Source organism: Pseudopodoces humilis, chromosome 8, assembly GCF_049639895.1.
Source record: "Pseudopodoces humilis isolate 2021_Gansu_Grassland_sample_001 chromosome 8, ASM4963989v1, whole genome shotgun sequence".
NCBI classification, from domain to species: domain Eukaryota; kingdom Metazoa; phylum Chordata; class Aves; order Passeriformes; family Paridae; genus Pseudopodoces; species Pseudopodoces humilis.
In genome coordinates, this window is record NC_142207.1 from 35,431,254 (window position 1) to 35,455,752 (window position 24,499).

A 24,499-nucleotide genomic window follows, 5' to 3' on the forward strand; every position below is an offset into this window, starting at 1 on the left:
AACAGATCCTTGAAGAAATACCAACTATTTTCCAATCCCTGTATTCCTCATTGTGATAATAAATCTTTTTTTCCATCAGAGAACAAATAAACAGGGAGAGTGTCCCGAGAGCCAAAGCCTTATTGGGATCTTAACATCAAATCAAGTTTTCCACAAGGTAGGAGACATATCACTGACTTCTTCAGGGGATCCTGGGGAAGGGAAGGTGGACCACAGCCCACCCAACCCTGTGGGTGTCCTCCCTTTTGTGTGGTCCAGCAAAAAGCTTCCAAATCAAAGTTGAAATGAAATTTAAAACAATTAAATTTGTAAATTAAATGCAGCAGGGTAATGGTACCATTTGCCTCCTCTTCCTTTGGCTCCAAGCAGGTAAACCTGTTGGTAAAAAATACCAATGGTCACAGGAGGACTGACAGGAGTATCCTTTGGCCTTTTTGTCCCCTAAAATAGATTGATTCATTTTTTCAGTTTTAATAAACTTCATAGTGAGATGCAGTCCCAATGAAGGTCTATTAATCCAGGAGCCTGCTATATAATTAAAATCCACAGAGTCTGAAAGCTTGGGGAACAAGCTGGGAAGACCCCAGGGCACTTTGGCATTCCTTAAAGCCTTTGGGTTCAATAAGTGGGCAGGCAGGGATAATGGACAGTGTTTGATTCTCTGTGCCTGGTGTTTAAACCCACATTTGGCCTAAGGCTCAGCAACCTAAATCTTGAGGAGACCAGTTTATTTCTGAGTGGGCCATCAGAGAGTAGCTGTCCCTTAAGCAGCGCAGCAGATGTGGAGGAGGGAGTCAAAGTCAGCAGAATCCAGTGTGCCAAAGGTTGGGAGAGCTTAGGCTGCAAACAGCACCAGGCCTTTCCTATGTCTGGCTGGAGTTTTGTTTCCCTGCAGGTGTTTGGTGTCAGCTGTAGTTAAACATCACCTGTACATCGCTCATGAGAGCAGCACAGACACTGCGGAGTTCAGAACAGAGCAGGTCACTCAGACCTGGGACATCAGCCCTTCCTGTGTGCAGTGGTGCTCTCAGCAAAATCCGGGCAAAATGGGGGTGTCCAAACACCCAGGAGCCAGGTTGTGAAAACACAGGGGCCTTTGGTGATTGTGTGGTGTTTTCTCTTGATGCAGGTACCACCCCTGCACGATTAAACAGCAGGTGGCCCAAATAAAATATTTGGGACACAAGCCCAGGAGCTCCAGCCCGTGCTTTGATTTAGCAAACTGCTTCAAGCCAGCCTCCGTCTTCACTCCTTGAGTAAGTTCACTGATTTCGCTAAAACTTAGGAGTGGCTTAAAGGTTCTGCTAATTAGCATGGACCCATGACTGCTGTGCAAAGTACAAACCGAAGGGACCGTGCTTCCAGCAAACCACAGCTCCATTGGCCTCAGCTGCACGGAATTAACATTACTCTCTGGGGAAGGAGTAAAATCCTGCCCTGAATCGGGGCAGACTGCCTAGTTCTGAAATACCAACATTCTAAGCTCTTAAAGTGCTGGTGTTGAGGGCTCTTGCTGCATTTTCTCTTTCTGGACACCTGGAGGGGACTTCAGCGCAGAGCTCTGTAGGTGCATGGCTTTAGCTGCCTGCAGCATTTGAATCCTGTTCTGCTACCTTGCAGCATCCTCTGGGCTCTGCCTCTGCTTCCAGAGATGTGAAGGCTGCTTGAGCATCCCCAGGATCTGCGGTCATTTTGAAAGCTCTAACTATGTAAATACAGAGCTGTGTAAAGGCCAAAGCTCGGCTCTGCGGCTCCGGAATCTCAGTGGGATTGAGCATCCAGAAGCTGCTTCCTGGACTTTACCTCCCGATACCGCCCCGGCTGGCTGGGGGAGCAAGCCGGGGCGGGCGGGCGGTACCGGGGGCGGTGCCGGCCATCCCTCGCCTTCCCCTTCCTCCCAATCCCGCAGCTCCGGACTGGGAGGTGCTGGGAGCTGCTGGTGCGGGGGCTGCTGGCGGTAAGGAGCGGGAGGGCTGCGGGGAGAAGGCTCCTCTGAGCGCATGGAAAGCAGCGGGAGGATCCCTTTAGAAAGCGCCGCTGTTCCATGCTGCGAGCTCCAGCCCTGAGCTGGTTGAGCATCTCTTCCTGCGTGAAGGCAGAGTAACCCTCGATCTCCCGGTGTGTTTGTGTATCGCTCGATAAACTCGCTGCGGGCACACGAGCAGTCCTTCCCCGGGAAAGGGGGCACGGAACCCTCCTAGCAGTGCCTGGGGTCGGTACCGAGCCCCGGGCAGCACAAACAGGATACGGCCGGGAGCCTTCCGGGGCGGGAGCGGGGGCGGAGTGCGGAGCTCCGGGCCCGGGGAGCTTCCCTGGCTCCCAGGCTGAGCTGCCCCTGGACCCAGCTCCCGTCCACGTTCAGTGGGATAAGAGAGTTTGAGTGGTTCCTGGCCGGGAAGGGCCAAAAATAGCAGATGGTTCGGAAAGCGCAAGGTGGAGTTGTGACTGTGTTGCCAATACTAGAAAATGGATTGCCTTTTTTAAAAAGGCAAAAAAAAAAAATCCAATCAACAAAACCCTCGTGATTTACTGGTAGTTTTTCCTGCTTCACTGCTCAGTGAATTATTTGAGGAAACAGTCGGGTGGGTGGGGGAAGCAAAGGAGTTAAACACTCCTTATGGACTGTGTAAAAACCTGGAAAGCTTTTCCTGTTGGTTTGCTCCTGTGATTAGCTCAGGGCTCTGGGAGGGATTCCTGGAGAGCAGGTTCACGCTCCCTTGTTGGAGCCCCAGGGGCAAAGTCCTCCCCGTGGTCCCGCTGGGAGCTGGAGGCTTCAGTGCCTGCGGTCCCGGGCTAAGGAGGCGGCAGGACTTTGGTCCCGTGTGACATCCCCGGCTTGCTGTCTCCTCTCAGGTGCCAGATCAGGCAAGCATGGCCACCCAAATGTTCGAGGGCAAAGGGCATGCGTCCGTCTACCAGAAATACAGGTTTGCACCTGGCAAAGAGCTGCGGCAGACCATCCTCTCCTACCTGCAGGAAAAGGTGAGCGGGGTACGGCCAGGCTGGAAGAAAAATCCAAGGAGTATTTATTTAATCGTGGGTGGCAGTGTTTACCTTGCTGGGAGTGTCACCTTGCTCGGTGCCTCGGGGAAAGATAAAGCAGCTGGGCTCAAGGCCACATGGGGGCACAGAAGAGGCTTTCTACAGGTTCTGCCATGCCAAGGTTGTTCCTGAGTGGGTGCTGGGGGGAGGAATGGGGTAAAAGCACAGGAATTGGGTGGCTTCCCACTGAGACACATGCACTGCTCCCTGCAGAAGGCAATCCCTGCGGAGCTGGCGGTGGATGTTGGCTGTGGGTCTGGCCAAGGCACCCATTTCCTTGGGGAGCACTTCAAGAAGGTGGTGGGGACGGACATAAGCGAAGCGCAGATCCAGGAGGCCAAGGACACCCCCTGCATGCCCAACATCTCCTACCTGTGAGTGTCAGGACAGCACGCCCAGCCAGAGGCAGAATTCAGGTCCTCATGTGGAGGTGGTGGTTTGTGAGTATGACTGTTTGAAGAGCCAGCTGGCACCAAAGATTCCATTTGATGGAATTCCTGGTGTGAACAAGCATTGTCCTAGACTTCCAGAAGCTGTCTGGTCTTGCATCCCAAACCATCAAAAAATACCCGCTGACTTCACGTCCTGCTCTGTAATTCCCACATCGCACGTGGCTTTTTCCCTTGCCCCTTGCAGCGTGTGCCCTGCAGAGGAGCTGCCGTTCCAGGACGCCTCCGTGGACATCCTGACGTCGTTCACGGCCGCGCACTGGTTTGACATCGAGAAGTTTGTGAGGGAGGCTGAGCGGGTGCTGAAACCCGGCGGCTGCGTGGCCATCAGCACCTACTCTGCAGACATGAGCCTGCGCTACGGAGACTGCTCCGAAAAACTCACCAAAGTCTTCAGGGAGGTGAGCTGGTAAAACCTCAGGGTGGGGTGGGAAATGTGTGGCACTTGGATTCAGAGAGGAAGGAATGGGATTGAGGAATCCTAATGCAGAATGGGGCAAAGGGATGGGTAAATGTAGGGATAAAGGCTGAGGCAGGATTTAGAGACTTCCACTCAAGGCTGGCTGGGTCGTGAGGAGGGAGACATGAGGACTGATAGGGCAGGCTCTGGTGGGGGTGAGAAGGGCAGATCTGGGAGCTGGTATTGTCCAGGAGACTTTTCTTCTTGCCCTGATCACAGTGAAAAGAAGGGGAAGTATAAACTGTTGGGAAGAAGTTCTCTTTTTAGGACTCTTTCTGGACTAATTGGATAAAAGAAGACTCTCCACTATGAGTAAGAGCTGTGTAGGAAGGACAGGAGCCTTACTTCTATAATAGGATCCTTGAATTCTTGATATTAAGCAAGATTTTGGTGTACAACAAGTCTTTTAAAAAAAGGACATATATGAATGTATCAGATGCAGGCCCAAACCTGAGTTAAGTGGCATCTGAGAACTTCAAGGTTTTGTGTTTAATACACTGTCTTTACAGTGCTGGGACAAGATTTTAAAATACTCACATAATAGAATAAAGTATGTGTTGGAGGACTACAAAACGATCTTTGAGGCCTTGCCATTCCCAGACAAGAAGAGGTGAGCAGAACCACCTTTGATGGTGTCAGATATTTTATCTACCAGGGTCATCCTGTTCTCTGTGCTCCCCTGCCTTTGAGATTTAACTTGCCAATGCTCCTTTCTTGCCCGTGTTTCTTGTAGAGTCACTGATATCTATGACCAAATTCCCATGACTGTTGAAGGTGTGGTTGGTTACATGGAGTCTGCCTCTCCATATCAAACCTTCAAGAAGGATGACCCCAAAGGTGCAGCATCCCTCCTCCAAGAGACTGAAAAGAGGTGAGAAAACAAGCAGGATGTGGAGGACCTGTCCTGTGCAGTGCATGCAGAGGGAGGTTGTGCAGACCCCTTCAAAGCTGCAAGTGAGTGTTCAGGGGTGGACATTTGTCAGGGCTTAAACAGCAGATCCTTAAATTTTAAGCCTATGTAGCAGTAGGATGTGCTTGCACTCATGTATCCATGAAACCTCTGACATGAGACTATCCTGACTTTCTTTACCTTGTTTTTAATTGGCAAAAGTCATGAAAAATATTGGTGGTTGCATCTTCACCCATCTGTTTCAGCCCCAACAAGGGCCTGCTGGAAAGGGGTGCCTGCTTGTTTACTCCCTGACCAGAATGACCCTTGTGCAGCAGCTGGAAGCATTTGCCATCCCCCCTGTGCTGTGGGTGGAAGAGATCTGTCTAAGGTGAGACCCTTCCTCTGCTTGTCCTTCCAGGATGCTGGAGACAATGGGAGTTTCCTCTCGTGAGACCCCGGTGGAGTTCTGGGTGAGGCACGTCTGTGTGCTGGGGTGCAAGGGACGCTGAGAGAGCAAACCCTTCTCCTGATCTGGTTTTACAGTGGATGGAGAAGGTGGGTTGTCTCCTAAAACCCTGCTTGTAACCGCTCTTGCTCCTTGGGAATATTGGTGCTGATTTTGCTGATTGGAATTTTGGTCTCCTATGGAAAGCAGATGGGGTTTTATGCCCTTCAGCTTCCTGTCCACCTTGGTCCTGAAGTCTGCCCAGTGCTGCTCACTCGGCACTGGAAGTGTTCCATTGTGGACTGCTGGTTTATTGTGGGGAAGAGAAACACAGGAACAGCTGAGAAACTCACTGCCTTTCTTGCACAATAAATAATAATTAAAAATCAAGCTGAGAAAACATTGCCTGTGGCTCCTGTTTTTCAAAGAGGCTGTGGAGCACCCACTGGCGTGGGAATAACTGCTACACTGACATTGAGTGTCCCAATGCCCTCAGTGCCCCTCTGCTCCGTGGGGAAGGTGGCTTTTGGGCAGGAAGGGCCATTGACCTGTTTCTCTGCCCTGCCTAAGTGAAGAGCTGTGCATGGTCTTTGAAGGCTGCCCTGGAAAGGGGCTGTTCTCACCCACAGTGTGCCCCTGTCCCTGGTGCCTTGCTGGCTGGTGCAGGTATCAACCCCTTCCCTGCCCCAGGAGTGCCTTGGCCCTAGTGAGGCCCCTCAGAACAGCTCAGGAGCCTTTATGGGATCACTGCTGAAGGAGACAGCAGGTTTGTGCCCCTATTACCCACCCACACTACAAAGGGAAGATTAGAGGCTGCATTTTTTGGGAGGGGCAAGGGGAGACATGAGGGCTCAAATCTGGGCATACCCTGGTACAGGTCACATCCTGTTTGCCTTCTGGATATTTCAAAGTCCAGATCCACCCTCTGTAGGAATCTTTCCCTTTCCTGTAATTCCTGTCTTTGGCAAGAAAGCTTCCCTGACACCATGGGAAGAGCTGTGCCCTCACTCTGTTCTACATCAGTGCATTATTAAGAAAGGTGAAGTGCCACCTCTGCTCCTGGCCCCAGAGAACACACCTGCAGGGGGCTGAGAGGGGCTGGAGGTACTTCAGCTGAGGTCCTGGGCTCTCAGGGCCCTGAGTGAGCTCCCCTCAGCTTGCCCAGGGTGGGGAGCAAAGGCTCTGCCTCCACTTGGTCCCCCAGGAGGGCAATGGGGTCTCGGGAGAACAGCCATGGATGGTCTCTGTGTCCATGGCCAGGTGCTGGAGCAGCAATACTGGATCTGCTCTCACTGGCTCTACCCTGCTCTCACTGGCTGAGGGGCTGCTCCAGGTGCAGGTTGGGTTTGGGCCAGCAGCAGCTCTCAGGCCTCCCTTGCTGGGTGAGCATGAAGGTGTCTCTCCTGCCTGGGATGGCATTGGGTGGCACCACTGCTGCGATGCCGATGGCCTGTCTGGCTGCCTGGGCCGGGGAAGCCCCAGGTCTGCTGGCAGGGCTTGTCCCTGGGAGCCATTCCAGGGCAGGGAGGGGTCCCCCAGGAGATGGGACATCTTGTGTCCCTACAGTCCCTATGTGTCCCTGCAGTGGTGGCAAAAAGGCTCTGGAGAAAAAGTGTTTGGGTTTTTTCCTCACTTTAAAACAAGTTTAAGTCTGCTTGATAATTACATCTGTAATTTGATTTAAAAAGCCTTTCCCTCCCTGCACTGGCATTGTGCAGTGGGTGCCTGGCCATGACAGCAGGGATTGCATCACCACTGTGCATGGCGGTGCAGCAGAGCAGCACCAGCCACTGCAGCGGCTGCTGCAGCTCACACATGGTGAGAGGTGAAGGAGGATGGGGGATGGAGGGGGCTGGGGCCACTCTGGTGGCACTGACACCCTGGGCTGGCAGGGATGAGTCCAGTCATGGCTGATGAGCAGAGCCCGCCTGATGCTCCCTGTCCTGGCACCATTGGGCTCCCACATCTCACCCATGGGTTTATTTTTAAAGCTGGCTTTTTTGGGGCATGCTTTCTGTTCTTTTTACCCTCTTTACCCAGACTAGTCAGTTTAACAGGACTCACTTCCTCCCAGACTGGGAGTCAGGGGCCCGCTGGGGTCAGGAGCCACCTGGGCTCATCATACCCGCTCTAATGCCACGGTTTGTGGCAAACAGCTTTCCCACGCTCGTGCCATGCAGGAACCCATGAGTCACCATGGAGCGATTGCCTCACCCAGTGCTGACACCAGCCCTGTCCACAGTCAGGTTTCACTTTTGTTCTCGCACCTGGAAATTCCACACCTGGGATTTCTTGCTCTGAGCAAGTTGGAATGGCTCCAGCCTCCAGGCTGGGTGAACCCAAGGGACTCCAACATCATCATCTGTGCTGCTCTCCTGGCACAGCACCATTGGCAGCTGGCACTGGAACGATGATTGTGGTGGGTTCCCAGTGCCCTATGGACTCTGTTGGGTCATGTCCCCAGCCCGTGCTGGCTTTGGGGAACTCTCCACTGCCGGGGCAGGAGCTGGCACTGGCACGGTTTGGAGGAGCTGTGGCGAATGCAGGGGTACTTTGCTGGCTGGGCTATGGGGGAGCTAAGACATGCACCAAAACCCAGAATGGCAACACCCCATCCCATTAAGAAAAAGCCCCTGCTGCTGCTCAGCCAAGCCCCTGAGGGCCCAGCTGTGGCTGGGGGTGGCACAGATATCTGAGCAAGGTGCCCAGGAGAGATCCTTACCCCTCCATCCCAGCCATCGTGAGTGCTGGGGGCTGCGCTGTTGTGTTCCAGGCCTGCAGGATCATGTCCAGGGAGGCAGTGGACCAACATGGGACTCAACGAGAGGGGCTTCTGCTCAGGAAACCATTTATGGAACAAACTCAGCTCAAATCCAGAGACAGAGCGCCCCAAACAGAGGCAGGGTGATGGGTTTTGTGGGACAGAACCAGGGTGGAGTTTAAGGTCTGGGTCTAATAGGAACACAGCAAGGGAGAAACCCCAGGGGCTCAAACCCAAACCCTGGACTGCCACCCCACGAGGGGTCTCTGGGGTGAGGCAATTCTTCCTGGGGTCACAGGCCCATCTCCCAAGGCAGAGGATGGAATCCATTCTTCCTGGGCTGTAAAGCCACGCTTCTCACTTTAACAATGCACATCTGAAACGAAATCTTTGCCTCTTTGGGTGGGGGGCACCTCACAGTGCTCATGACGCAGCTTTGCCCCACAGCTTTAGCTTTTCTTTGGAACCTCTGAATTTCCTTTTGCATTTGTGAAGAGATGAGGTTTCGCTTTACTTCTTCAAACAGAAATGACATCTGGGAGAGAAAAGCCACAGCGATGGGAAACAGGAGTCAAAGCTGTCCCACGAGGATGTGATGCTACTCTGTGACCTGATGGGTGACCCGAAAGTGTCTCGTCAGGAATCGGTGGTGTGGGACCATGCTTGGTGGTGGATCACCCCTCTCTCACTAGGGGCCACATTTATTTTACATCTGTTGGGATTTTCTGCTAAGGTGCCTTCTATTCCAGCTGAGCTGTGCCTGTTTGAATGACAAAACTGGACTTATTTATGCTGCTTTGGACTTGTATTTCACAGCTATATTGATCATGAACTTTGTTGTGTTGAATAAAAATTAATCTCCTGTGGGTTTTGTTAATGGGAGAGAAAGACTGAGCCATTGTCCTGTTCACCAAAAGGGCAGACAAGGGACCCCAGCCAACACCAGGGCTCAGGCTTTTAATTACTGACCTCCTCTTAACCTGCTGCTGTGAGAGAGCCTGGGCAGCAGCCTGGTCCAGTGGCCACATCCATGACTGGAAAACCTGTGCCCACCACGCTCTGGGGCTTTAGCACAGACTTACTTACGTTTTGCTGTCCTGGCTCTTCTCCAAGCTGTCTCTGCATCCAGTTTGGACAAAGTGGAACCACTGTCCAATCCATTCTGCCTCTTCCCATTCTTTATCTCTACCATGGTTTTCCAGGAAAGATCTGAGACCTCTGGGATGCTGCTGGAGCAGGGGAAGGGCTCAAGAAGGGCTGGATGGACCCTGTGAGTCAATAGCTGGTCGTGCTCGACCTCTTCATTAATGATCTGGGTGATGAGGCCCAGGGCACCCTTTCTGTACCAAGTTCAGTGGTGACACCAAACTGGGTGAAGTGGATGACCCAGCAGAGGATTGTGCTGCTGTCCACAGGGACCTCAACAAGCTGGGGAAATGGGTTGATGACAACCTCTGAAGTTCAGCAACGGGAAGGGCAATGGGAGGAGGAATAGCCCCATGTACCAGGACATGTTGGGGCTGCCCTGGAGAAAAGCAGGGCACAAAAGGGCCTGGTGGGTACCAGAATTCATGTTCTGAGTGGTTGAACATGCACATGAGCCAGGAAAGTGTCCTGGTGGGAAAGAAAGTGAATGATATCCAGGGCTGTACTGGGAGGAATGTTTCCAAAAGGCCAAGGAAGACGGTTCCTCCTCTTTCCTCAGCCCTGGTGAGGCCACCCCCGAAGCGCTAGGTCCATTTTGGGCTCCTCAGTGGGAGAGAGACATGGCAGGGACTGGAGGAGTCCAAGAAAGGTCATGAAGATGATGGATAGGAACATGTCTCCTATGAGGAAAAGCTGAGAGAGGAGGCTCAGGGGCTCATGGTGGTGTGACAGCACAGCACAAGCTGAACCAGGGAAAGTCCATCTGAGCACAAGAAAAACAGAGAGGCTGTGAAGTGTCCACTCCATCCCTGGAGATTTTCAAAACTGGTCACTGTCCTGGGCAGCCCATGCTAGCTGATCCTGCCAGAGCAGGGCTTGGATTGGATAATGTAGAGAGGTCCCAGCCCACCTCCACAACCACATCCATGCCACTCTGCTCACCCACAGGTGTGCCTTTACACATGCTTCCACAAGAACTTTCCTCCTTTTCTTGGCATCTTTGAAATCAGCACTTTCAAATACAACACAGTTCCAAACATGAACATTAAAAATTGGGTCCTCCTGGAGTGTTCTGTGGCCACTCTGCAAGGCCCTGCGAAGTCCATTTATGCCTTTTGCTTTCTTACTGTCTTTGCTTCTTACATCCAGGTATTGCCCTATTTTTTAATATTTAATTTAATATCTATATTAATATATATTAATATATAATTATTTTATTTTTATATATTTTATATATATTATATTTATTATATTTTTAATTTTTTTTATATTTAATGCTTGAAGAACCCTAAAAGCACAGCAGTGACCACAGGAGGTTCTCTTGAGGGAGGGACAGTTTGCTGAGAGGTACCATTCCAGCTGTCAGCAGAGGGATGTCAATACACCCTACTTGTGTCCCCAGGCTGAACAGGGAGGAAACCCCAGCCAGCTCCAGTACCTTGTAGAGTGGCAGCCCTGCTCATCTTCATCTCCCTCCACAACTCTGTGTACCACATGGAAAACTTCAGGTGGAAGTGCTTTTGCTTTCACCTTTTTCCCTGCTTTGGTGGTGAGCCTGGTCCCTCAGGAGAACACAGAAGCTCATGCCTGTAGCCTGGACTGTGCAGTGCTGGCTATGCCCCCTCCCTGCCATGGCCTTTCCCACGGGGAAACTGAGGCCTGAACTCCTGCTGCCACTCAGGAGGCACCAAAACCCTCTTGTTGTCCCCAGGTGTCTCCTGCAGCTTTCAGCATGGGGTGGGGCTGGGTCATGCTGGCAGCGGAGTGCCCCCTCAGCCCCAGCACGCCCCGGCATCCCGCGCTGAGGCGCAGCAGGGCAGGTAACGGAGGGGAGATTCCCTGCACCACTTTCATTTTTGTTTCTAGCTCTATCACCTCTGGATTTTCCTACGAATATGAAAATGCCACGCAGGAATAAAAAGCTGGAGATGGAGCAGCAAAGCACAGCAGCTCCCTGTGACGGCCACCAGCTCAGAAGCTCCACGTCTGAACAGGATACCTGTGGCACCCGTCAGGCACCTCTGCATCTGAAATTTAGCGAATCCTGCCTGGAATCCTCCAGTTCATCCTCTCTGGCACCTTGCACCGCAGCCTCCTCACCCCATCGCAATCCATCGCTGACTGTCAAGCTTTCGTTGCCGAAATGTGCCTCAGTCTCAGCTCACTGCTCGTGCTGGTGCTGGGGGTCAGCCTGGGGGCTTCCTTTCCCCATGACACGCTGAGGAACGGCTGCAGGCTGTCCAAGTACCAGAACATTGCACCCGAGGAGAAGAAGGCTGTGGACAAGATGAGACAAGAGTTTGTGAGTATTGCTGGTGACAGGGGGCTGCAGGCTGGCAGGGGCAAGGCAGAGGGGATGCTGAATTCAAGACTTGAGTGACAAGGTGCATGTTTTCTGCAGCAGTTTGGAGATGAGGAAGTTATTTTTCCAAGTGTGTTTAGGGACATGAAGGATGCTGGGTCAAATTTTGTCCTGGTTTCAGACCCCTCTAGGCCGGCTGGGGTTGTACAGCACTGCCAGAAGTCACAATGAGAGTTTTTCAGCCTCTCTCTTGGTTTATGCCTGCAGGTGAGCAGCCACAAATGCAACACCAGGCTCTTCTACCGCAAATGGAATGCAGTAGACCTGCCGGTAAGAGCGAGCTGATGCTGTAAAAAGGGGGCACACCTCTCCTGTCAGCCGGTTCCACCTCCACCCGCACCCCCGGGCAGGTCTCTGAGACCCCCCATCCTCCAGCCCTGGCGCTTCGGGTCACTAACCAGGCCAACTCACACCCACAGATGTCCGACCGAGTGCTGCTGGTGGCGGCCGAGCTGAACCTCACCACTGCCATGCTGGAGCTGCCCGCTGTCCCCAGCTTTGCCCAAGTGCGCCGGCGGCCCCTGCAGTTCTTCAGGCAGGCCCGGGAGGATGTGCGGGGCTGTGTGAGTGCCTCCCCCAGAGCCCTGCCCCGGGCCGGCTCAGCGGCCGCGCTGCGGGGCCGCTCCTTACCCAGCCTCTCTCCTCGCAGGTGGATCCTTCGCAGCAGCCCTCGGGCAGGCTGAGGCACTGGCTGCACAAGCTGCAGGCGGCCGTGCACACAGTAAGTCAGGACAGCGGGGTGACGCTTTCGGGCTGTCAGCGCCCCCACTTCAGAGCTGATTCGCTCCATCTCCCCCCGCAGGAGACCCCCGAGAGCACGGCGTGCCTGAGGGCCACCACCATCCTGCACGTCCTGCAAGTGCTGGCCGACCTGCGCTGCGCTGCCCTCCAGGACAAGTGCTGAAGCGCCCGCGGCACCGCCCCCGAGGGACGCCCCGAGAACCGGGGAAAAGCGACTGCTCCGCGCTGTTACTTCCCATTTAACCTATTTAACCCTTTTTCTCACTTATGCCAGCTCAGGAAACTTTTTTTTTTATTCCCCCCCCCTTTAAATTATTGGCTCGGGATAATGCCCTTCCTGAAAGAATGTGAAAATGCTTATTTATACGGTACCTTTGTTTTTCTGGTTCTCAAAATGTTTTTAAGAAAATCTATTTTTTTATCTGCTATTTATTAAAGAGTATATTCTGCATACTTGCCTGTGTAAATTATTTTCTTAAGTGCTATTTCGTATGAAAACTAAAGTAGGAAACTACTTAGATAAGCTGCCATCGCGTGTTTCCACTATGCTTTTCTGCAATACCACAGCCTGCACATCCTTGCAAGGATATTGCCCAAAAGGAACCTCGTTGCGTTTAATCTGGGGGCGGGGAGAGTTAAAAAACCGGGATTTTGGGTTTTTTTGGAGAGCTTTAATAGATTCCGTCACTTGGCCACGCCCCAGGCGCTACCCGTGTGCTGCCATCTAATGTCAGGAGCAGCACCCGAGGCAATGAAAACCCATCCAGAGGGAAATGCCCTGGGGCCAACACCTCCCAAGGGCAGGGAAAGCCCCGAAGGCGTGTCCGGAATTCCCCGTGGAATCCGGGGTTTGTCTCCAGCGAGGCACGGCTCATTCTCCGAAAGAGCCAGGCTGCGGGAATGCTTTGCTCTGTGACCTGGGATCTCCCAGCAGGCAGATGCCATCGGTACCTGCTTTGGGACCCACCTCCTGATCCTGCTCCTGATTTCACCCCTCACTTTTGGAGGCTTGTAAGAAAGCCCTCTCTGGGACCTACAAACAGCCAACACCTGTGGGAGGAGGAGGGTGTTTTCAGGACATTTCTGTCCGAAGCTGCCGTGTTGTGTTATCCAAACTATACCTGTATCTGGAAAGAAAAGCCTAAGGAGGGAAGAAAGGGCTCTAAGCAGCAGTTTTGTGCTGGTTTAACTAGATTTCAGTCAGCTCAGATCCATGTTTTTTTTAGGGAAGGGGTAGTGGTATCATTGTGGTGAATGTTTAGGATGCAGTGAGTATTTCAGTAGCTGTCTGCCAAACTTCCCTTGTGTCAGGTCTCCAGCTTGGCCTTACCACACCAAACCCAGACGCTGCTTCAATGGCTAATTCCTGGCTCCCTTATTTAGTGGAAGCTACCAAATGGAAGAACTTAAGTTTATGCACCTATTTTACAGTTGGGAGGGCTGATTGAACAGAACTGTGAAAATGTCTGAAGTTTTTGGGCAGTCTAGTTACGATACCCAAGTATTCACTCTCCGTTACTAAATGCACTCTTACCATTTTTACAGATTCCATCAGATGGAGTTGTGCTTCTGTATTAAAAAGGACTATAATATGATATTGGCTTTCACATTTATATATCAGTTTTTGCATTGATCATAAGAATTTAGTATCACATATACCTTTATTTAGCTGTTTGTTAGTATAATGTGCCAGTTTAGAAATAGCAGTGTGGTGAATATACAGTATTATAGGCCTTAGCTAAATACTGGGTGTTAAAATACCTCTATGTAACCAAACAAATGGTGTAAAACAATCTTGTTACCCTCCTTTTTCTGCTGACTGAATTCTCCAAGTGATAACTGTGACACAAACCAGAGCGCTGGAGGACAATTAGAAAATACCAGGTTAAATTTAAAGGGGACCTACTAAATCCTTATCAGAGGATGCAAAAACAACAGGATGGAGACACAAGGAGGGATAAAATATATTAACTTGACACACAGGATGTCATGCAGATAAGCCAGAGTGTGAAGAAGACAAACAGAAGAATTCCCATAACATCAAAAAGTTCACAAGAATGTTTGAATAATGTATGAACTCCATGAAAGGCATGTACCTCAGTATTCTAACAGTATAAAGGTAACACTATGGGGACTGCACCCCCATGTGTTCTTTGGCTGTTTGCAAAGAGCACCCCAGTGCTGGACTTTTGTCTCTTATTTTATCCCCTGTTAAACTTCTAAAAAAATTCTGAAGCGTTACTCCATTTTTTACAATATGATTGATATTTCACTTGATTGACTATTGCATATTGATGTTATTGACATTTTGATTGATTACTCCATTTAATTCACTAGTCTTCCACTCATCTGCTGCTGGAATATACAAATAGTTGATTAATTTAAGCAGGCACCAAGGCAAATGCTGCAGCCTGGTTAAGCTCTGCTCCTGAAATCCCCCTGACAATTGCTGTTTTTCCTCCCTCTTGGTGTGTTGCTATTTGCCATAGCCTCAGCATAATTTATATTGTGTCTAAATCACCTCCCCCCTTTCCAGAGCAGTGTGAGGCGACAGTAAAAGAAGGAAATTTATTGGAAATGCCTCGCCAAAAATGTGGTGGGCTCGCCATTCCTGGAAGTGCTTAAGGAATGAGTGGAAGCAGCACTGGGAGCCGCAGTCTGGGTGACATGGTGATGATCAAAGGTTGGACCTGGTGATCTCAGAGGTTTAATAAATGGAAATGATTTGTGCTAACTAAATTGTAACTATTTGGAAAGTTATTATTAGAAACAACCAAGGGAATTTGTGTTACAAGGCAGATGTACCCCTTTACAGATGTTAAAAGTAAGGTACAGGATGTAGTTTTGAGATAAGTAATGTCCTAAGACAAAATCGACCTTGAGATGGATAAAGTTGTAACGACTTTAGGCATAGGGCCTGAAAATAATTAAATGTAAGACTAATGAGTGGAACGTAATGCTTACTTACATAACACAAGGCTTAGTATGCAAGCACAACCTGTGAAGTTATCCAGAAGACAATGAGGATGAGTGTAAGCCTTCGTCCAAAGACCACCAAAAGAAGACTGAAGACCCCCTAACAACAAATGAGGCATGCGCCGTGAGGAAGAGTGATGTAAAATTAAAAAACTGGAAATAGGAGGAGACTTAGAGGAAACATTAATGAATATGTATAAGCATAGAGTATATAAGTTTAGTTTGAATTGCTTTGTTTTGTACCTGAGGTAGGGTGAGAAACCCTCCCCGTACCCTGGTTGGTTTCATACATGAGGTGGGGTGAAAGCCCTCCCTGTACCCTGGTCGGTTTTGCTTATGCTTTAATCATACTTAATTACTAGCAAGCTATATTCATATGTATGAATATATTCACTAAATTGTACTTTTTTATTAAAACTGTATCCCTTTTATACCAATTCCCTAAATTGCATTCTTTTACTAAATTGTATTCTCGTATTCAATTCACTAAACTGTATAATTTTTTTCCTTGTTATTAAATTGCTATTAATAGACCTGTCTAAATTTCAATTCCATTTATAACAGAGGTCTTTCCTAACCTTAATGATTCTGTGGTTCCGTTCATAAAAGGCGAGAAAATTAGGCCTGGGGACAGATAACTTTAACAACATCAATTCCCCTGAGGCACCCCGCTGGCGCTGAGGGAGCGCCCCAATATGGCGGCGCTGCCGGAGGGGGCCCCTCAAAGGCAGCCCCAACATGGCGCCGCCCTCCCGGCGGCAAACAGCCTCCCCGCCGCCCCAGATAAAATCTCGCGAGATCTCGGCGGGTCACGTCCCGGTCCCACCTGGGCTCTCGCGAGATCTCCGCTGAGGGAGGAGGAGGAGGAAGAGGAGGAAGGAGGAGCCAGGAGGAGCCGCCACCGCCGCTCCCCCCCGGGCCGGCGCCGGGGATGGTGTTGGCCGCGGCAGCCGGGCCCTGACGCCGCGCTCAGGTACGTGAGGGCTGTCCCCCTTCCCTCAGCCGCCGGCTCGGGCCTGGCCGCTCCCGCTGTCCCCACATCCGCCGGCCCGCCAGGCCTCGGCTTGCAGCGGGGCCCCCGGCCCCGCTCCCCCGCGATCCCCGCGCCTTGCAGAGGGGTTTCCTCACTACGGGGGAGCCGGAGAATTCCCCGGACTCTTGCTCCCTTCCTTAGAAATAAGCACAGCACCTCTCTCTTCCTCCTCTGTCTCCTCGCTAAAGCTTTACTGCGGTTTGTGAGTGCTTTCTTGCTGTGTTTCATTAGAATTTAGGATACAGACGAAGCGAATAATTTATTTTCCAGACTGGTCACGCTCCTCTTGGGTTTCCTGGTTGCCTAGGTCAAGTTGTAAAGGTATTTAGGCATTTAATGCCCATCGAAGTTGAATTTATTTGGAATCAGCGCCTAAAAGATGGGGGTATTTTTGAGGGGACAGAGCTGGTCTGGTCTGCAGTTGACAGGTTTGGGGTTTTTTTTCTCTTTTGTTTTAATTTATGGCCGCGTTCATTACTTTTCACACCCCCCTATTCCCCCCCCCCCTTTTTTTCTTTCTTTTGGGTTTTTTTTTTCCTTTTTTTTTTTGAAAGCAGCTGTTGTTTTTTCCTTCTCCAGGGAAAAACGGACTGTTTTGTTCTGCTTATCATTTCTTCCTCCGGGGTAAAAACTACAGTTGTTTCAGTTGAACCAGCTGGGTTTTACATTTACCCTGAACTGTAGTTTTGTTTTTAAACATGCATCTTGAAGCTGACACACACATTACTTGTCAGCATCAGGGAGCTTGACCTTCGTGTAGATCTCACCAGAGTTTCCTACTGTTAGGGACTGTTGTGAAATGCATTATTTCCTTTTTCTGAGCTTTGTTGCTCGTTTTTTCTGTTAAGCTCTTATCAACCTCCAAGTCAAGATTATGCCCTGGCTTTTTGCATTTTTGAAGTAATTCATATGACTTCAAGAATAAGCAGCTCTCCTGAAATTTTAGCTGTTAGGGGGCCTGAAGGGTTTGGGTTTTGTCAGCCCCAAATGTTGGTTTTAGCCAAAATGTTAAAGAAGGAGGAGTTGCCTTCAACTGGGAGTAGGCTCAAAACATATTAAGCCATGACAGATTGGATATTTTGGTTTCATGACTTTGGCATTCTGAACACCTTTTACTTTAATTAATTTATGGGTGCAGTTATTTCCGGGAGTGGAAGGCTGGCACAGCAAAAGTATCTCTTCATTTCAGTTATTTGGTCTCTGTGTGTCAGGTTTTTGCCCTGTGAGGAGTTGGTGTTGTGCAGCTGTGTAGATAATTGCACTGTTTGCAGCCTCAGTCCCTTTCCTGTGCCCTGGGAGCTGTCTCAAACCTCACTTCCTTGTTAGAGTTGTTCCAGGAATGCCTCCCATTTCTCATTTTTATTTTTTTTTCCCCTTTTGGCCGGCCAAGAGGCAGCTGTGAATGTTGTCCTGTGAGGTGTGGAAGAGAGTAGGGGGCTGCCACAGGGGCATTTTCACAGCCGGCCTTTTGAAGGAGCAGTGTCAGGCAGTGAAATCGGGTTGTAAACACTGATGTGAGCCTGACCCTCCCTCCAGAAAACTGAATTTCCTGTTGGCCTGGTGCACTGCATCTCCCTCAGTATTCACAGCCCGAGCAAGCTCGTTCCTCAGGTGCCATCCCCGCCTTTAATCGCTGCGCTGTTACCTGTGTGCAGCAGCTCTGTGTTGATGGCGGTCGTTCACTCCTCTTTCAACAACCTTGATTTGTTTTCCTCCTCGCCCTGGTTTTTGGTGACTGTCCCTGCCCTCCCGTTGTGTTCCAGGTGGGAAGCAGCAGTAATGCTAACGCTGGCAAGCAAGCTGAAGCGGGATGATGGTGTCAGAGGCCCCCGTGCGTCCAACCCAGCGTCTGACTCCACTCGCAGGGTGTCTGTCCGGGACAAACTACTCGTTAAAGGTGAAAGAATATATTGAAATATGTTGGGATTTACTGTTTTCAGGTGTGTTGCCAGTAAACAGCACTAAATTGCATATGAATTTCCACAGGTATTTTTCAAACGTCCTGTGGGATGCTTATTTTATTGGATAACGAAAATAAAAACAAGTGTCCTCCTTACTGTGTTGAAAACTACTCCATCATCAATTAAACCATGATAAAAAATTGCCACATAAGTGTCACTGAGTGTATAGGAGGAGAATGTGAACAGAAGTATATTTGCCTTGGTAGGAAGGTGTTTTTTGAGCAAAACCATAACTGTCTGTCACAGGAAGGAACATCCTGAAAGTAACAACAGTGTTTTAGTGGTTTTAATCGCACAGGTCGGAGGCAGCACACTTCAGAAAGATTTGAAAAGCAATGCAGAGGGAGATTTTTGTAGGCCTGGAATCACTAAGTTGAGTGTGAAGTTGTGAATGATAAACCAGTGATTGTATTACGGTGTGGTATGTTTTAGGAAGGCAGCTGTAGGTTTTTATCAGCTGGTGGAAAAAAAAGCCCCAAACCCAGTGCTTGGCAGTTGTGGGTAAATGCAGTAGTTAGTGAGACAATAATTAAACTATTTTGTAGTTAAATCAGGGACAGCACTTTCCTGTACTTCAATTTATTTTTTTTTGTAGCATAGATAATATTATGTTTAAAAATCCATAGATGCTTACAGCTTGCAGTTACTATGAATTTAAACTCTGGTTCACTCCCTCTGGTAATAGTTGAGTGTTAGTGGCAGAGGAATGTGTTGTTCAGGTTGATGTTTCTGCTGAAAATGATCAGTAGCAAATACACTGCTGTTGGGATTTGTGCCAGTCAGAGGAAATCCACATTTCCTGCTCTTGTTTCAGAATGATTCAAGGCAGACATGGCTGTAGTTGCCTGACTGATACTACCTAACTAGCAGTACATGTGAGTTTTTTTCCAAATTAGGAAATTTGTAATTCTGTCAGATATCAGGAGCAAGGTGTCACTGCAAACGCTGCTACCTCAGTGCACGGGGAAGTGCCTCAGCGAGACTGTAGGAATGTTATATCCACATTTTTCCCTCTGTATTGTTTGAAGGGCAGGGAATTTTTATATTCTTTAAATCATGATTGTGATCCCTCTTACACTTAAAATTTGGAAATCCTCATTTAACTTCAGTTCTGAGGGGGAAAGATTCAGGCAGGAGAAATAAGCTCTTTAACTGGGCTAAGCTACAAAGCCAAATTACTAAATATATATAATCTGAGATTTTCCCTAACCTACAGCTATAGACTTGAGGGGAAGACAGCAGTGTGAAATAAATACCCTTCATGTGAGGTGCCAAAGAAATTTTACTCTACCCTTAGAGCAGTCATGTTTTTCAAAACCATACCTAAGTCTGCAGGGGAGGAAGAGAATGTAATTTATAGAAAATTAGTATTGTAATTGTAATTGCTGTGGCTGTGATAGCAGAGCAGCTCCGTAAGTAAAACTAAGTATTTAAAGAAACTAAGTAAAACTGGGTATTTAAACTAACTAAGTTCAAACTAAGTGTTGAACGAGTCCTGGACTGAACTAGTTAAAAGCAGGTCAGTGCTCACATGGCTCTGACAAGCATTGAGTGCTGGATCCTGATCTGATTGTGCATGGAAGTTGCATCCCTGCTGTGAAATGAGTGGTGTAGGTCACTTAAAGAGTCACCATCAAAGGCTTTGGTGAAAATGTGCCTTAATATAAATTTGCAAAAGCACAACAAAGGTTGTTGGCAGGGTTTACACTACTTACTGCATGGATAATACATGTAAAGGAAAACCAAATTAAAATCAATTTAGAGTGATATATACAGGGGCTGTGATGAAAAAAGGGAAAAAGGCAAAGGAAACTTGGTTGAGTCAGGAGGTTCAGGGTGAAATCCTTTCTAAACTCCTTAGAGAGGAGTCCCAGTGCAGCTGGACCCAGTTTCAGGCTTGGACTCAACAGTTATGTCTAAAAGATTTAGCAGAACTTAATGATAAAAGCATTTAAATATTACATTAATTATTAACCAGCTATAAGCATAATACAGATTCAAGATAATAGTGTTTTACAGTGTGTTCAAGTCAATGCACACACATACTCAAAGATACATATAGATATATAGATACACACACAAATGTGCAAAAGTAGCACATGTATGGATATGTATGTATACAAGGGAATACATATTAAAAAATTCCCCTCAGAATTCATTAAATAGTCCTGTTAATCCTTTTTTGGGGATTACTAGAGTTTTCTCAAATTCAAGTGAGAATGGTACCATTCCACTCAGGATATAATTCAGCTAAGGAATGTTTCAAAGCCATCAGGGAATGACTGATGATTCCTGCTCCAATCTCCCACCTTGTCCAGGCAGCAGGAGTTCCTGGTACAGTTCAGGAATGTTTCACCAGCGAGCTCTTGTGCAAAGGCCAGGGCCTGATAGGAATTGCTGAAATTGCAGAGCAGGCCAGAGTTTGGGAGAGAGGATGCGCCACCACAATCGCGATGCTCTCCCAAAAGGGCTGCAGGAGCAGCTGTCGTCGTGCTGAGGATGGTTTCTGGGTGCAGAGGTAACTGACAGGAGAAGCAGATCATTCCAGTGCCACTGCTGAAAGTGAGAGGGAAATATAATGGGAAAGACTATATTGTTGGGGATATTCTGTTTTAAGCTGCTCATGTAGACCATTTGTTTACAAAAGTTTCTAGAATTTGCTTCAACACTTTAAGATAGATCAGCTGCAGCAGCATCTATGATGTAAGTCTGAGTGGAGGTGAACTTGTGGCATTTATGGTGTTTCTAGGTCATGTAAAGATTGCAGGAATGAGTTTGAACGGGTATGCAAACCTGCCTAGTAAAGGTGTGCACACAGCAGTGATGCTGCTGCAGCTGGACCAGCACTAGAGCTTTTACTGCTTGTTTGTATGGAACTGTAATAGCTGAACTTGGGCTGTTGTACTGGTTCCAAAGGGAGCCTGGAAGAACAGTTTTAAGTAGAAGTTTTTACTGGTGCGTGTTTTGGCTGGAGTTACAAACAGATGACAGTGGCAGAACTGGGGAAAGGCTCCATCAGTTCAGTGTCTTGGCATCAAATTAGAAAATAATCTCTCCTGCATAAAAAAGAAATCCTGGCCATCAGCAAGGGAGGAAGAGGAGATGAGAAAAGGCTCAGAGTGTTCTGCCAGTGGTGAAGCACCACTGTCCTATTCCTGCTCCACAGTAAATTGCGGATAGTCTAATAAATCCTGCAGACGGATGTCTGCCAGCTTTGCTAAGGGTATTGTCCAGACACAGACAGTGTCTGTTTTTTTTTCTGGAGGTAAATTGCAGACAGTCTTGTTTGTGTTACAAACACAAGATAGAGATATCTTCTCTAGATAGAGAGTCCAGTCCAGGAAGGCAGTAGAGGATCTCTGAAGGATGTGTTGTCACACTGATACCCCTGCAGCCCTCAGCTGTGTTGTGTCCTCTGCCTGGTCAGTAGATCACTGCTCTTTTGATTGAGATGATGGCCACCACCCCAGCCACTGACAAGTGTAGGTGATGCTTACAAACTTTTAAAGACTTGGTGTAGACCAACCAACTGCATGCTGCCTGAAAGTAGGAAAAATAAGTGCTAATTTAGGTATGGTAGCTATTTGCTCTATGGGTGTGAGGAAACATCTCAGTTGGTGTTTGAAGTAGTGGTGTCAGGCACTGACCTTGACTTTATTGATGGATGCACTTTAAACAGGCTTTGTTCTACTTTTGGGGAAAAGCTGCTCTCAAAATACTGATGCCCTTTGTTAGTTTTTCCTTAAGTTGTTCCTTTGACTGCTTATATCCAGCATTGTTACAGATGAATTCAGGTATCAGTCACGTCTCAGGACACTTGGGTTATTCTGTGGATGTATTATGAATGGAAATCTTTCTATCCCTAAAGTTTTATATGTAGGGAAGTAGTTCTGAGTCACTTGGATCTTTCTCTTCCAGCTGTAGAGAGGGTCTAGTGAAGCGCAGCTTTGTTCAAAATGGTGTGTGACTCATCTGTACATCTGTTTTCACTGCATTTCTCTCTAGGCTCAGTTGGAGAGTAAGGCCCTAATCCTGTAGGCCTAGTACCCAAATTAAAATAGAGCAAGCAGTACAATTGCTTCAGCAGCTTTCATTTTGTTCCGTGCTGCAGAGGCAATTTTTAATATTCTGTTCACCTCTAAGGGGAACTTCATTAAGCTGGGGAGCAGGGGCAGCATGACTGTTCCTCCAGGATGGCAAGCATGCAGTGCTGAACTTGAAAGGCAGATCCTTTCTGAATTTTAAAAAGGGCTGAGGACAAACCAAAGTGGTGTTTGAGATTAATATTGTATAATGAAGGTGACTGCTAAATTGAATTGAAGATAGAAAGCATGCCAGGGTGGTAGTAGCAGCTCATGGATCACAAAGGCTGTCCCTTACGCTGCATTTTTGGTAGTGCACAGAAACTTCATCATTCAGCTTTAAATTACTACTACTGCTTGGTTTGATTGTGGCAACTTGGAATAACTTAGTGTATATGAAAATGAGTTAACAAGGTTTATTCCTGGGTTGTCTTCAATATCTGTGGCTTTTACAACTATATTTATGTTGAACCAGAAAATATTTTATGTGTGCCTCTGTATAAGCCTGAGAGAATGGAAGTGGGAAACTGATGATGAAAATGAGGTGAATATCCATTGTAACTAAAAAGGAGTGAAGCCATTTATTTGCTTTTTTATAACCTTCAAAAATAGTAATATCCCTCCTCACAAAAACAGGGAAGGAAAGTTGAGGGGGAGAAAATACTTTTTTTTTTCTTGCACTGGTCTGTACAACTAAGTAGGGAATGCTATAAAGATAGATGGATAAGAATGAGGAGGCAAACAGCATTTCCAGAATTAACAGAATATTAGAATTAGTACATAGAAAATGGGATTTTTATTAGTGCCAAGGTATTTAACCTTCCTATCTAGAAGTCTTAAAGAAGTAAATTAAAGAGGGACTTAAACAGGAGAGGGGGCTTTTTGAACAAAACCAGAGAGAAGTAATAACTGCTATGGATAAGAATATTCACTTGAGGAAATAATGCTTTTTTTTTTTTTTGTATACTTGAAACCAAACTCCAGCAGGAAGCATGGAGCCTGATTTTTGTGGAAAATTTAGTAAACAAAGCACTGATAAATTCTGATTTGGGGAGATGAGGGAGCAGAGCAATGAGGTTGTGGTGTGTGCACAGAACATTCATAAACCTTGTACACACAGCAGGAGTGTTCCTATTTCTGTCTGGAGAGCTGTCATGGGTAGGGAGAGTTATTGTTTGTGAAATCTTTTGTGGAATAAATAACTCTGGCTGCTTGTGTTAGGCTTAGAAGCAGCTCAGGAGCTGTATAGGAGAGAGAAAGCTGAGACATAATTCATTTGCATTCAACTCTTCCAGTGTTTATGTTGGGTTTAAGTTTAAGCCTCACTTTTTTATGGTTTAAAATAGCATGTGGAACTGTTCAAGCAAGTGTGTACCAGGTCAAGAGCAGGATTCTGCAAGTGCACCTCCACTTGGGCTGCTCCTGCACCAGGTCACACAAGGTTTTGGAAACACCAGATGGACTGTTTGGAGTTTCCTGACACTTGGATTTTCTGGTTGTCTCGTCATCTTAATGGTGTGAATTGAGACACAGACACAGATTCTCCACAAAATGACCGTGAAAAGTAGTCAAACTGAATTTTCTTCACTGTTCAGCTGTAGTGGCAGTCATTTCTTAAAGGAGGAGCTCATAAAAACTAAGTTCTCTAACTTAGTGAGTTCTTTAATTTTGGAGCTCTTGGAAGTTGAGGGCATTGGAGCTCTGTCATTTCTGTGCTTTGCTTGTTTACAAATGTCTGTTAAATAAGTTGGCAGCCTGCACAAGGGGTGTTTCCTTACAGAGAATATTCACACTGAGGTATTGCTTTATGCAGAAAATTAAATTAAAACATCAGAATCTTAATGGAGCTTGAATACTCTGGTCAAAATGTTTGCTTTCTGAGCAGCAGCATACAAAAATGCTTCTAATGTCAATGTTGTCACTACCAAAGAGACACAGAATTTGGAAAACTCTCAAACACTGAGCTTTGGCCTGTTAAATATGCTTTGTAATTGGTGAATCAGCAGTGTTTGTTCATATTGCACAATTAATAGTAACATCTGTTGACTTACTTGATGGTGTTTTAAACATTTAGATTATTGAAGGCAGATCTTTATCTGCTTTGTCTCCATGAAGTTGTTTCATTCTTAGTTTCAGTGGTTTATTGCAG

The 24,499-nt window shown here is 47.8% G+C and overlaps 3 protein-coding genes across 9 annotated transcripts in view; all 3 read left to right on the forward strand.

Moving 5' to 3' along the window:
• The first annotated feature begins 1,121 nt into the window (after positions 1–1,121).
• On the forward strand, positions 1,122–5,688 carry LOC102104780 (putative methyltransferase DDB_G0268948). Of its 6 annotated transcripts, XM_014257753.2 has the most exons (8): positions 1,644–1,957; positions 2,854–2,982; positions 3,256–3,416; positions 3,679–3,892; positions 4,461–4,561; positions 4,685–4,822; positions 5,262–5,398; positions 5,499–5,688. In XM_014257753.2, the coding sequence occupies exons 2-7, from the start codon at positions 2,872–2,874 to the stop codon at positions 5,350–5,352; spliced, it is 816 nt and encodes a 271-aa protein (XP_014113228.2). In that variant the 5' UTR covers positions 1,644–1,957; positions 2,854–2,871; the 3' UTR covers positions 5,353–5,398; positions 5,499–5,688. The 6 variants fall into 6 exon arrangements, with proteins under 6 accessions (XP_087915370.1, XP_087915368.1, XP_014113228.2 ...); XM_088059244.1 differs by lacking the exon at positions 1,644–1,957 and adding an exon at positions 1,122–1,256 and having other exon boundaries at positions 5,262–5,688; XM_088059242.1 differs by lacking the exon at positions 1,644–1,957 and adding an exon at positions 1,421–1,563 and having other exon boundaries at positions 5,262–5,688.
• Positions 5,689–11,338: 5,650 nt separating this feature from the next.
• LOC102112572 (interferon lambda-3-like) lies at positions 11,339–12,461 on the forward strand. The gene is made up of 5 exons (XM_005528932.1): positions 11,339–11,506; positions 11,765–11,827; positions 11,977–12,126; positions 12,207–12,269; positions 12,360–12,461. The coding sequence occupies exons 1-5, from the start codon at positions 11,339–11,341 to the stop codon at positions 12,459–12,461; spliced, it is 546 nt and encodes a 181-aa protein (XP_005528989.1).
• A 3,647-nt stretch (positions 12,462–16,108) lies between these two features.
• The window catches only part of UBE2F (ubiquitin conjugating enzyme E2 F (putative)), a 53,181-nt gene continuing 44,790 nt past the window's right edge, over positions 16,109–24,499 (forward strand). The window contains exons 1-2 of one of the 2 annotated variants that reach the window (XM_088058921.1): positions 16,109–16,247; positions 18,071–18,204. In XM_088058921.1, the coding sequence (XP_087915047.1) occupies positions 18,087–18,204 (118 nt within the window). In that variant the 5' untranslated portion in view covers positions 16,109–16,247; positions 18,071–18,086. The remainder of the gene's footprint in view (positions 16,248–18,070; positions 18,205–24,499) is intronic. The other variant, XM_005528931.3, reaches the window with a different exon arrangement.